Source organism: Gallus gallus, chromosome 2 (genome assembly GCF_016699485.2).
Source record: "Gallus gallus isolate bGalGal1 chromosome 2, bGalGal1.mat.broiler.GRCg7b, whole genome shotgun sequence".
In the NCBI taxonomy this organism is placed as follows: Eukaryota; Metazoa; Chordata; class Aves; order Galliformes; family Phasianidae; genus Gallus; species Gallus gallus.
This window is the reverse complement of record NC_052533.1, coordinates 98651114-98664468: the sequence shown is the minus strand read 5'-3', so window position 1 is coordinate 98664468 and position 13355 is coordinate 98651114. Positions and strand designations below refer to the sequence as shown.

Sequence of the window (13355 nt, the reverse complement as noted above, 5' to 3'; positions counted from 1 at the left end):
AGAATTAACCGGTACATTCAGGAGTACAGAATCGTTCTTACGGAACTCCGTTGTGTTTTCCATTAGTAACTATCATATTCTATCTTAAAAATATCATTGTTGTTTGTTATTAGAAGTGTGTGGAAGAGTAGATTGTGATGTTTTCACTGAGGAAACACCATACCAGAAAACCTCTTAGCTCTGTTTTTGTGTTCATTGCTGCCTCTGTTCAGCACTTAAGACAGATCTGTGTATCTCCATAAAACTCAGTCTGCTGACTGCATTACATCACTACAGTAAAGTGTAATACCTCAATATATTTGAAGTGCCTGGCTGTGTATTATGAGAACAGCAGCTATCATTGCTGTTATAATTGCAAATTCCAACTGACTGATATTTCTAATGTTATAGTATTTTAGTTGTTCTGGGTTGTTGCTTTCAGAAGAGCATCACAGTGCCTAGCAACTCCTGTTAATGCAGCTAGTGCTCTTAGATAACTTCAACAGAGGAAGGATCATGGCATTATTTATAGCTTTTACTCTGCTCAAAAGGAACTTTACCATGTAAACTGTACTCAGAAGTTTCAGATTTTTTTTTATGATCATGATGCTAGAATGTCTTTTAAAAAAGTTTTTTTTACAAAATTTGTAATTTGATTTGGGAAAAAGTATGAGGTATTCATTCTTTTTTGAGTGTGTTTCTGTGTAGTTTTAGGTAACGTGGTTGCATGTAAAAATATTGATTCCTTAATCTTTGGATTATCATGCTGCTTTTGAAAGGGAAAAATCCCATATTACATGAAAAGAATTTTAATTAATGATTGCAAATATTCTGTTATTACAGATATAACAGCAACTTTCCTGGACTCTTTTCTTACATCTTTTAATTAAGAAAAATGTTGATGTTAATAGGTTCAAGTTTGCCAGAACTGGAATTGAAGGGATCTAAATGTAAGGGCTGCTCTGAAAGTAACACCTCCTATTTTACAATGTTGATACGCAATGTCAGAGGTTGATGTTGGTGGTATGGCAGTAGAGGTTGAACTTTCAAACCAATATTCCATTACACGTTGTTGTTGCCATGTAACAGATGGCAGCAGAGGGGCAGTCTGACAGACCAGCGTCTGACATGTAGGTGCATATGAAGCAAAGGGATGGAATTGAATGGCAGCCATTGACGTTCCTTGATGCTTGCTGAACATTTACAGAGACCAACCAGTGGATGTGAGCATAATGAGGTAGGGGGTGCAGATTTTTATGATTGCAGCATGCAGACTCATGTTCATCATTGGTGAAAATGTGTAGCTACTGGTAATGACTATGTTCAAAAATAGTGTTTTGTAGCTGAGAATTTGTTCTGTCACTATAAATAGTGTTATTTTGCCCTTTGTATCTATTACAGTTTCTAGGAAAATAAATAGGAGGCATTACTTTCAGTGCAACCTAGGTATTTTAAATATTTCTACCTAAAGCCATTAAGGTATGCTGCTGTATCAGCTGCCCTCTCTGCCACATTAAAAAGGGCCCTGAAGTGGATTAATCAACCTTTCTTGCTGTGGAAGCCACTTATTAACATCTTTGTTGTGAGCCATTGAATATATGACATACAACCTCAACATAAATACCTGTCAAGGGGGAAGCAGGACAGGACAGTGCCATTATCTGTTCATAAAGAGGGAAGACAATACCTTCTCCCAGAAGACCCATTACTGTCTGTAGGGTAGGGTTGGACTGGGGGTGCAATTGCATCTTAGAAGGACCAAATAGTACCAGCATTGTAAGGGCTTTGCTGGACCGTTTACTCCTATAGTCACAGCTTTGAATTACCAAGCTGTCCATCTGGCGCTGCCAATTAGATACAATAACCTAGGCTTGTGAGAGCACTTGAATTGTTTAGGAGCCACATGCTGCTCATGAACCGCCGCTTAGTGCCCTTCCTTCCCTTAGTCGAGCACAGAGTGCTATTAAATTATTGCACTGCTAAGAACATGATGCTCAGGGTATATCTTCACGCATCCCACTAGTTCTACCCAGATTAAGTGCATGTTTAATGTGGCCTGGTTTCAACAGCTCCGTAGGAAAAAATATATTTCTTTCTTACATGACTGAATATTACCCATTCTGTGTTTTCAGTTGGTGACTTTTGGTGAGACAGATTTCTTTTTGTGGAAGAGAAGGGAAATGCAGTCCTATAAAAGGGTGATTAAAAACCTATGCAGTTGGATATTTTGAGTTTCTGAGGTGTGTTGAATATTACAAAAGCCTCGAAGGAGGGAAAATGGATTTGGGGAAGTAATTGCTAGGAAAAGTGAAAGGTGTGTGATGAAGATTGAAGGTGGATAGCACATCAAAACTCATGTGTGAGTTTGTGAGTGTTCAGAATATCAAAATTATCCATATGAGTTTGTGAATATTCAGTACCAACATTAGCAAATAGGTTGCAGAGGATGTTACCTGTGTTGGGATACAATGAGGGAGGAATTACCAAATAAAGTGAGGAATTATAGGACTCTGGTTCAAAAGCCAGCATGAGCAATGAGTGCTGTCTTGCACAGAAGACAGTGTACGCAGGAACTTCAGAAGTACTCCCGCAAAAGGTTTACATCAGAGCTAGGACAGGATGCTTATCTGTTTGCCAGAACATCTTTACTAATACAATGGAATTTTACATCAGCAGAATTTCTGTGGCCATTTTGTGTTCTGTTACTGTAGAGGAGAAGCAGTGGATGAGCAAGATTAGGTTAAGCCTTCCAAAACTTTTGCTGTTGACTTTGTACTACACCACTACATGTATTTATATATATATTTACATACATACACATATGAGTACAATACATACAGTATACTTACATATATTTAAATATGCTAAAAGGAATTCCTTTAGAAAATGCTTTGAAAAACTTTAAACATCTTATTTTGACTGTATTTTATATCCTTAGACCAATAAAGACAAATGCTTTAATTTCATTTTTCATTGCAAAGATTTAAGTGCCCTGGGGGAAAAGCTGTTTTCTGTATTTAAAGCTGTCACAGTTACTATTGTTTTTTTATTAACTTGAGCCCATGCAGTCCTAGAAGCAACTAGTTAGATGCCATAAAAATCCAGGTATCTACTTCCTCCACTGGGACTTGGGAGACTGTCTAATCCTGTAGTGAAAGTACCAAGTTATTTCACGTAGAACCTGTCCTACATGCAGGTCAGCCACAGGGATGTGCCGAGGGTTAGAGACTCTCTGTTTGTGGAAGGAACTGCTTATGTGTCACATTGACATTTAAAGATGAGCACTTTTCTGTAGAGCTTGGAATAGCTTAGCAAATCTCAAAGGGAGACTAAGGTGTGCAGAGAGGATGATGAAACTACCCCATAACAGATACATCTATCATATAACTATGTAATTCTCCTTGCTGAAAACATCTCTGTGAGTCTGGTGAAAATTGGCTGTGGAGAACGTTACCCCAGAACAAATTTGCATCAGTTCATTACTGTCTCCTTCTTCAGTTATTGAAAGCAAAGGGTATGGGGACACCTCCAGCACACACCACCCCAGGAGTTCAAGGCTTTGGTTAAAAGTGACAGCAATGGGATAAGAAGGTGTTTCCTTTCATCATTAGCCAGCCTTTTGTAAATGGTAATTAGTTTCAGGAAGAGAATTTCAAAACCTGTCGTGGATGTAATTCTGTGAAAAGCTTTCATGTTTACGTTGTCTGGCACCAAACATCACACAAGTACCTCCTCCTGAGTAGGCCTCAGCGTTGTCTGTTTATTTCTTTATTCAGATCACACGATAATACTCCGGGGAAAAAAAAAGGAAAGACTGTTGAGACGAAGGAGACAATTCTTGCAGCATTAAATTCAAAATATATATTTTTTAAACAATATATCATAAATATTGTCTTCTTGTAGCAAGTGCAGTCTTTAATATCTACATCTACACAATATTATGAAGGAAGCTTGCCTCTTTGATGGCCTGATATGACATGCACTTCTTTCATTTATCTGAACTGTTTGCATGCTCTCTTAAGAAGAGATCATGTATGTATATATTTATTTGCATACAAAAGAAGCCAGGTATTCTAAATGTAGATTATTAAGATGGCACATGTACTAATGAAAGTCCAGCTTCTGTGTAAATTTTCACTTACTGTTCTTAGTAGAGTTGGCTCACAAAATGAAATTTCTTTCTGTGGGGAAAAAAAGTATCTTCAATCAAAAGGAAAGGTCAGGTGTTGAATTTTCCTGTGAACATACCTTTCAGAACAGAACGTCTTCAGAGACTTCAAATACTTCATTTCATTAAGTTGAAATAGCATAGTAGAAAGGAATTAGAATAATTTAATGTCTTTTTACAGATATGTACAATTAACATAGCAGAAATTAATACACATTAAACACAATGGAAAATGGAATGCTTCCATCTTCATTAAAATGAAAATATGTGTATTTTTAATGCCACATTTGAAAATCAAAATATAATTTACCATTTTGCATAGAAAATGATCTCATTCTCAGGATGCAGCTGAATGTGAATAAAACTAGCTCTCTACTGAAAAAGAATTTAATGATAAACATATTTCCACAAGCCTTGTTCCTGAAGTTAGAAAGGTGGTTTAGTACACATGGCATAAAAATTGCTAATGAATAACAGCGTGTATATATATATATATATTATATTTATATTTATATAGTAGCGATTTAGAAGCTAAATAACTAAATGAAATGAATAGCTAAAAATAATCTGGATCTTTAATTCTTAGTATGTAATTTTGTTAGCATTACCATATATTGGTTATGACTGTGCACCTCATGTGTGGATGGAGCACAGTTTAGGATTGTTTTCAGATCTTTAATTCTTTATATCCCTGGCCCAGAGAGTATAATTGGTTTAGTGAGCAGGATGGTCAGGTGAAAGAGAGACCTGGGTGCTGGTCGGCTTGTATGACTAAACATCTGGTGATTTTTCTGGTATAGTGCATTTGGTTTACCCCTCATCTGCTTACGCTGATTTGGCTGCCCCAAGTCCCTAATTTCCTCACCATCTATGCGTTTTTCTTATTCACCTTTACAGTTCAAAGGAGGGCTTCACAGTCAATGAAGCATTGTATTCACTGGCTTCTTGATTAACAAGGAGATAGTAAGAATCAAGATAGAAATTTAAAATTTATATTGCAAAATATTTGTTTTGAAACAAATTCAGAGAACACGTGGCTTTTCATTTCTCCTCTATTAGTTCAGTTGTTTGGTTTTTGATAAAGTGTATAGATGGATTTATCTAAAAAACAAGACCAGCGACTACCTTGAGCCAGGAATACTACAAGCAGGAGCTTTGCAAACAGTTCTGCCAAACTTTCTCAAATTCCTTATATCATTGTAGCTCACAGCCTTTCCTGAATAGACTGTAAATCATACTAGGTCATCTTCTTAGGTGGACAAACAAGAACTAAACTGTAACCACAACATTCATTTTCTCTGTGCCCTAGGACAAGAATCAGCCAATTTTGAATAGATGTTGTTACATCGGTCTGATATACCATATAGCTCCAGGGTTTTTAGCACTGAGTGTTCCCACTCAGCCGCTGCACCTGCAAAGAGAATCTGTGTCAATGTGATGCTGCTGTGACCTGGGTTGTTAGTGGGATTCATTCTATAACGTTCACTTGCAGACATCGGATACAGGAGTTTATACAAAGCAGAAATTAAGAATCAAATAAGCGCAGATTTTAATGATGTCACTACAAGTGCATCTTTAAGTGTGCACTGAATACCAGAACTTAGGAAAGAAAAGTTAGTGGAAAGAGTAGGTGCTCTGGGTCTGTATGTTCGGATGCAGCTGCCCCTTATTTTTCCATCAGCTCTTCCTTCTCATTTCCCATTCTCCATGTTTTCTCCTTTCTGACCCTCTCTGTCATTGTCATGCCATACTTTACCTGTGAGCTTACACTAATATTTTGAAAATGGGATGAAGCTTAATATTTTTTTTCTTTATGCTTTGATGTCCCTTGATGCTAATGAGCCACCCCACTACTAACAAGAAAGTGCAAAGAGACCATTACAGTTATGATATGGAATGAGGAAAAACACGGAGAATTAAAGCTGTTTTTGTTTGTGATCATGTAAATCAAAACCATTTTCCTTACCCTTCAAGTTCACTAAAAAAGTTTGTACTCTTTTGCACATAATTCTTGTAATGCAGTAAGACAAATGACTCCCCCACTTTCTCGGTCCTGTCAGTACTAGGAGGCCTTCCTGACTTCCCGTACTTGTAGGAGTTGATGTTAATAAAAGCGCTTCTATGTCATTGTGGCAAAAATGAAAGCCACACTGAATGAAAGGTGGGGGTGTGGGGAATGAAACACTACAGTACCAGGTACACTGATTTCCAAGTTCTGTCAATATCACAGCATTTTATTTCAAAAGTTCTTCCCTCATTCTTTATCAGAGAAGTCAAGAGCATGATAAAAGTGAAATGAATAATGTCAGCACTTGCTGTTACACAGGAAATTGATAACAAAAACAAAGAAAAAGCACCTAAAAGGCACTGTAATAAGCCACCCATTTGTTGAGTAAAAGGGCAAATGCACCCTTGGCTGTAGTCAAATATTCACAATATCTATAACAGTATTTCGTACTGATGTATCTTAGCAAAATGTAGGTTGAATTTCATAAGGCAAAGAATAATTTTATAATTTAATACAAGCTTATATACTAAGAGAACCTAAGCAAGGAACTCTTCAGCAGCATCCTGCCTATCTTTTCTTGGTCAAATTGTCTTGAGAAGTGCTTTCTCTGGGGTTGTCCAATAGAAATGCTAGTTCCCTGAAGTGGAGACAACTTGTAAAGCATTTTATTAACTGTTCACTAGTTTTTGCTGCAAAATTTAGTGCCTTTATAAATACTTCCCCTAACTTTATTTCCTGTCTGATAGAGTGTACACAGTTTAATGTCACTGTGAAATTGCATTCTTGAGCATACTACATTTCAAAACAAAGCATGTAAATCTGAATTTTAACAACAGAAGTTTACTATGAGCAGAACTTCAGTATCACTGATTCCATGCCATTTCTGCTACCTCACTGGATTTCAATTGCTTGATACTTGTGTCTCTGCCCAAAAGGAGTCCACTTGGAACACTGGTGTTTTGATAAGAAATGTAGAGCAGAACACAGCTACAAAACACTATTTTTCAACATAGTCACCACCATTAACTATGCCTTTTGGCCAGCAGTGAACAGGAGCCTGCATGCCACAGTCATAAACATCTGCACAGCAGAGATGATCCGCTGTTGTTGTCACCACTGCAGAAATGCACCACCCACTGCCTCACTGTGCTTACGTCCATTGGTTGTCTCCATAAACATTCAGCAAGTGTCAATGAATGTCAGTTTGTGCTATTTTTTCCACTTGGAGGAATTCAATTTCACCCCTTTGCTTCATACGCTCTTCCATGTCAGACGCTATTCTGTCAGACTGCCCCTCTACTGCCATCTGTCATACAGCAACAACATGTAACAGAATATTGGTGGAAAGATTCAGTCTCTACTGTCATATCACCAACATCCTCCTCTGACGTTCTGGGCCAACATCATTAAATAAGAGGCATTACTTTCAGAGCAGCTGTTGTACAAATAGGGAAGGCACATTTCTTTCAGAGCTTGAGCTGATTCTGGTTATCAGTCTGAGTCTCACTTTTTTCTTTTCCCCTCTTTTTACTATTTTTATGTTTATCTAACTGTGGTGGTTGACAGTTGCGTCTCGTGCTTTGTGCCTAGTGCTTTACAAACACAGAGATAAGACAATCCAGGTTCCAGAGAGCTTTTTATTTATGTTGTCAGGAGAGAAAAAAGAGTGAGAAAGGTAAATAGATGGAAAATGAACCAGCCAGAGGCTGATAATGTAGCAGCATCTTATCAGTTATTTGATTGGTAGTGGAATGGTTTGGGGAAGTAATCACAGAGGAGGATTTTGAGGAAGGTGTAGAGAGGCACACGTAGAAGTATTGCAGGGAAACTCTTTCAACCAGAAGGAAATGTGCAGGAGAAGATGCAGCATTTGTGAATTTCATGGTGGCTGTTAAAATGGGAAGCAATTGTGGCAAAGCTTTAGGTTTATTATATTCCCGGGCTAATTTTATTAATATTTGTAACAGAGCAAATGATACCTAAAAACTCATACAAGGTGTTTGGGGAGTCGGTATGGTTGTCTTCTCTGCATTTTACCATATCGTTACTGCTGCATCAACTTATCAACAATCCTAGCTGATCTTGGGATTGTTCTAACTATGGGATTCCTCTTTTTTGAGACTGGCATGATATATTCTCATTTCTTATATGGTGACGGTAACACTGTTTATGTGAAAAGATGAAAATCATTTTTGTTTTCCTTACTTAAAGGATTTTGTCGTAGGTAATCATCATGGGAGCTTCCATCTGTTCTGTTTTTCCCTATGGTTGTATCACTTTTTACCTCCAAGAGGAAAGAAACATCAGAGAATAATTATGAAGTATATTTTCCATAAGACTTCTCTCCTTCCCCTCTCCCCCCCCCCCAAAAAAGCCTTCAAATCTAAGAGCATGAGTGGTGATGTTGACATGAAGTACTATGGTTTTATGTGTTTCTGAAATCTTGTATAGCTGAAGTCTCCCAGGGACCAAGAGATCCAAGGAATTGCAGAGACTGTAGCACTAAGCAGTATCAGAAAACTGCAGATGTAAAGAAAATGTTATTTGCAGCTAAAGTTTACTTGACTGAGTCCAGTGGGTGTTTTTTGTTCACAGTACAAATTCTGGCTGGTATCTCTCTCTTTCTGTAGCAGTTGTTTCAGATTTGAACTTTTCCCACAAGACCTATTTCTAGAATTAGATTCAGATTGAGAAGTACTGTGCAGTTGTTACTGTCATAAAAACAATCTGCTATAGCCTGATTATGGGACCAAACTGAAAATGAAGGAAATGAGAAAATGTCAGTGTAATTTCTTAATGAAAATTATCTAACTTGTTATGAAGTCTGATCTTGATATTCTTGGTGTAGTAAGCAAAAACTCCAACTTTCATTGGAAAGGATACAACTTTCACTGTAAAATAAAGGATGTTCCCTGCAACAGCATGTCCTTGAGATGTGCTGCCTATTGAACATGTCCTTTTTTAGAGTTGCACCAAATGGCTGGTATAATGTATTTCACCATATTGTGAATTTTCAGATATGGATTGGTATCACTATTGTGACACCCAGGGAATTCTCCCAGTAACTTTTCATTAAAAAAACTTCTAAGGCAGAGTTGTTGCCTGTTCAGCAGCACATTGTTCACATGCTGGAACTGTTGGAGGAAGCACTGAGCATCTAAACTTGAATGCAAGTAAAAGTTCTGTGAATAGAGATAGTACTCTCTGGTCTACTAATGGGCCAGGAAAGGTCGCATCTTGGCTTTGTTGAGCATGCAGTATCTAGATAGCTAATTAGATTAATAACTGATTAAAAGAACCTGCTGATTCCACCTTGAAGATGAAAATCGATCGGTGTATTGCTGTACCCCTGTGCAACTGGAGACAAAGGGAAGTCTTCTGAGAAAAAACTGATTCTGCTTGTTTCCTGAACTATTGCTCTGGTGCTGAAGTTACTTCATGCTGCACAGCCATGAAATAGAAAGAATTACAATAAGTGACTTACAGATGAAGTTTCACTGACCATGCTGTGGTTGTTGACCAGTTGAGGTCTTTGGTTCACAATCCAGCTATCCTGATGAGATTTGACCAGCAATTGTCAGGTGACAGAAATAGGCCTCATGTAGTTGATGTAGAGATAAAGATGATCTGATGAAGAGACTTAGTGTGTTGTCATTTGAGCTAAGGGATGAAGGCAAAGAAAATTCACTGGTTTTGTATTATCACTTTGATAAACCTTCCCTTATTAAGGACTTGGTTAAGTTTTTTGTGAGTTAGGAGATAGGTCTCAAAATAGACACACCTCAGATTCTACTTTAAATAATATATTGTCGTGGTTATGGTTATGTTCGTGGTAATTATGGTTAGGGATGAGGGGAGGCTGAAAGTCTGTTCAGAGTTTATACACTATGAGGTAATAAGAAACTAGTTTTGTTAACAAGTGTACAAGTCTGTAAGTCTTTTAATCAGAAAGGGACTTACAAAGTTTTTCCACTTAAACTCCTTATACTAAATTAAAGTTCAGAAACAAAACCTTTGCTTAGTGCAAGTTACTTTTTTCTGTCCACCAATGATACTCTGAATGACAAAATCAGGAGTTAAACTTCATCTGTAGGAAGGATGTGACTTGTTACTGTTTATTACCTTGACAACAGCCTCTAAGTGGGACTTCAGTGTTATCATTAGTGAATTTTGAAATCCCTACTGGGGAAAAATTGATGGTGGGCAGATGGTTGGACTGTATAATCTTGGAGGTCTTTTCCATGCTTGGTGATTCTGTGATTCTAATAGTGAGCACATATGAGTTTTTATTGCACATCTAAATGTTTACTTCAAGACAGAGTCCTACAACCGGCTGTCATAGCAGGACTCCTTCTTGATGTCAGTCACAGTCTGAAATGTATTCATGCTGGCTCCAACTGGAAGGTGCCTTCCAGGATGGGATGAGCAAAGATACTGCTCATAGCTCCAGTTACTATAGCAAGTTTTTAAGGTAGAGTACTTCAATCACTTTTGGTCATGGAAGTATGCCCTGATTAATTGAGTTACTATCCATCAGTTTATTGAGGACCAGATGTGTGCCTTAATATTTTTGTAAGCAGTGACCCAGTACCATGCTCTGCACTTAGAATTACTACTTTTATTAGCCACAAAATTTTAGGTTCAAAGCACTTTAGAGCTTTAGTTATGGGCTGTGATACTGTTGGGCTTGGTACTATATAGCTACTCAACTTCCCACATAAATAGCTTATTATCTAGGTGTAAGGCAAGAAATAGCAAGTAGGCAAGTGGAGAGCATGGAAAGACTGTGAGGCAATACTGATCAGCATAGAGGGCAGTAGTGTCAGTGCTTTCCCAAGTGTGTCTGTAGGCAGTGATTTGAAGCAGAACAGTAAGTTATCTGTAGGGACTTTTGCAGAAACCTCTTCCCATACACTGCTGCAAATACACATGCACTCTTTTGAAAATCTAGTGGAACTGGTATAAAATTTTTGTCTGTGTTGGGAATCATTTTTTCATACTGAATGAGAGTTAACAAAGAAAGGCTTTGAGAGTTAGTGCAAGTTGGATGTGCTTGATGCAGGTTTCAAGAACTGGAAGGAAATACAGATAAAATGATAAGCTCTTGTAAGTTTTGGTTGCAGGTATCTAGAAGACCTTTCAAGTGGATGGATATGAGCTAGTATGTTTTTGACAGAGAAAAAGTTACTGAACTGAGATATGAGAAGATCAAAGTCTGTAGAGCAGTCATTTCTGTGCAAAACTTACACTTTGAAAGAAGTGGAAAACTAATGAAGTCTGTAGGCAAGAACCTGGAGAAAAGGTTAGTCTGAAGTAGCCACAGGCTGGGGAAACGAGCCAAATGGATGTGGGATCCATCATCAGGGTCACAGGTGTTCCACAGAACCTGATGGAAAAATCCTGAGTGCTGCCTTGGAGATGTTATTCTGTGATAGTATCTAAGCATAATTAGATCTGGAGGAAGCATTGAGCTTTCACTATAGCCAGAAACAGACAGATACAGAAAAGAGGAGACATGTCCAAAGCAGTCTTATAGCATAATGAATCCCTATTATGGTATCAAAATCTCATCTCTGACAGATCATTCCTGCTGAGGAGCAACTAACTCTTGTGACTAATCCCACTGAAATCAAGACAAGAGGGACAAAAAGTATTCCTCAGAAATGCAAGTCAGTTGAAAATGTAACTTGTTTGTGTATGTGAGGGATCAAACCAGGAGGATACAGTATGATGTACAGCAGTGAGCTGTATTATGTATTGTCTCAGTGACACAGCTCCAGGTGGTTCTACACACGTTGAGTGGAAATTTCAACTGATTTGTCAGTTCTAGTGAAATCTTATCTCCTGTCATTTTTATCTATAGACTTAAACAGATGTAGTCTCTGATGTAGTAACTCGCATCACCTTCATATCCTGGTAGTCCTGTGTAACTCAGTGGTGCTCCCCAAGGATTAAGATGCTGTTCGCTCCAAGTCAGGGCATTGGCAACTCACTGTTTGTTGTCACGTGACTTTTGAAGATTGAATGTGAAGTCAATGGATGTTTCCAGAAAACCAGGAATAATTGTAAATATGCTATCAATATTGTTATAAATGATAATACTAATCTAAACAATATGAAGATTGTGTTCGCTCACTGAGTTTTGTTGTTGTTGTTTTTTCTCTTCTCAACATTCATTTCTTAAGAAAATTGGCTAAAAAGCGAAAAGAGACATTGAGCAGTACACGGCAGGAAATGACAGTGATGGTGAATTCAATGGATAAAAGCTACACTGAGCAAGGCACCAACTGTGATGAAGCTTTCTCTTTCATGGACACACACAATCTAAACGGGAGATGTAAGTTTTTCCTTTTCTTTTCTTTCTTTCTTTCTTCCTTTCTTTTCCTTTTTCTTTTTTTTTTTTTTTCCTTTTCTTCCACTGTCAAAAAAAAAAAAAAAAAAAGAAGGTGCAAATGGTTTTTAAAATATTCCTCATTACTCAGTCATGGAAAATCTATGGAACTCAGAGTCTCCCACTGTGCAGCACATTACAGGGTGTATTTGAATGATCAAGACAGCCAGACATCAAGAAAAGACTTCTTTAAAAATAATAAGGATAATTGAGCTTCTTTCTGTCCACTTTTTCTTCTGCAGAAGAGCAAATACATTACTGAAACAGCTGTAGTTTTTCCTTTCTCCGATCTCTATTATGTTAAAAATTTTATCTCCCTCATCCTGTCCCAAGTCCTTCAAATGCTTCCCCTCCTCACTTTCTTTTTTTGTAGGCAATACTTATTTTTGAATGTCGTTAACGTAATAATGGTGATCCAATTGTCATATTATTTCCAATTCTAGACGATTCTGTTGCTTATGCAAAGGAAAAACTCAACTGAATTATGAGCTCTGCAGTTTCTTAAGAGATTGGCTAAAATCCTGGATCTTCATGGATCTACCCTCAAAATAAATAAAATTTAGGATATACATTTTCCTAATCAGAGTTTAGTCAAGGAATTGCTTCTGTCTGGGGGTTAGCAATGACCAAAGACCAGGATTGCAGTAGTTTTTCATCTAACTGTTAAAAAGAATGGGAAAAAAGTTCACAAAACATTATAGTTTTTTGTAGTTCTTAAGGAATCTCAGTTTTTCTTGTATAACAGTGTTTTTGAACATCATCAGAATTTATCAAAGATTCAATTTAGTTTCAAGTTCTAGCAGACTGTA

At 37.5% G+C, this 13355-nt stretch overlaps 1 protein-coding gene across 12 annotated transcripts in view; it reads left to right on the top strand.

The window, feature by feature from the left end:
- The window catches only part of PTPRM (protein tyrosine phosphatase, receptor type M), a 458835-nt gene that overhangs the window by 349258 nt on the left and 96222 nt on the right, over nt 1-13355 (top strand). For all 12 annotated transcript variants that reach the window (XM_015282551.4, XM_040695587.2, XM_015282550.4 and 9 more), the window contains one exon: nt 12341-12492. In XM_015282551.4, the coding sequence (XP_015138037.2) occupies nt 12341-12492 (152 nt within the window). The remainder of the gene's footprint in view (nt 1-12340; nt 12493-13355) is intronic.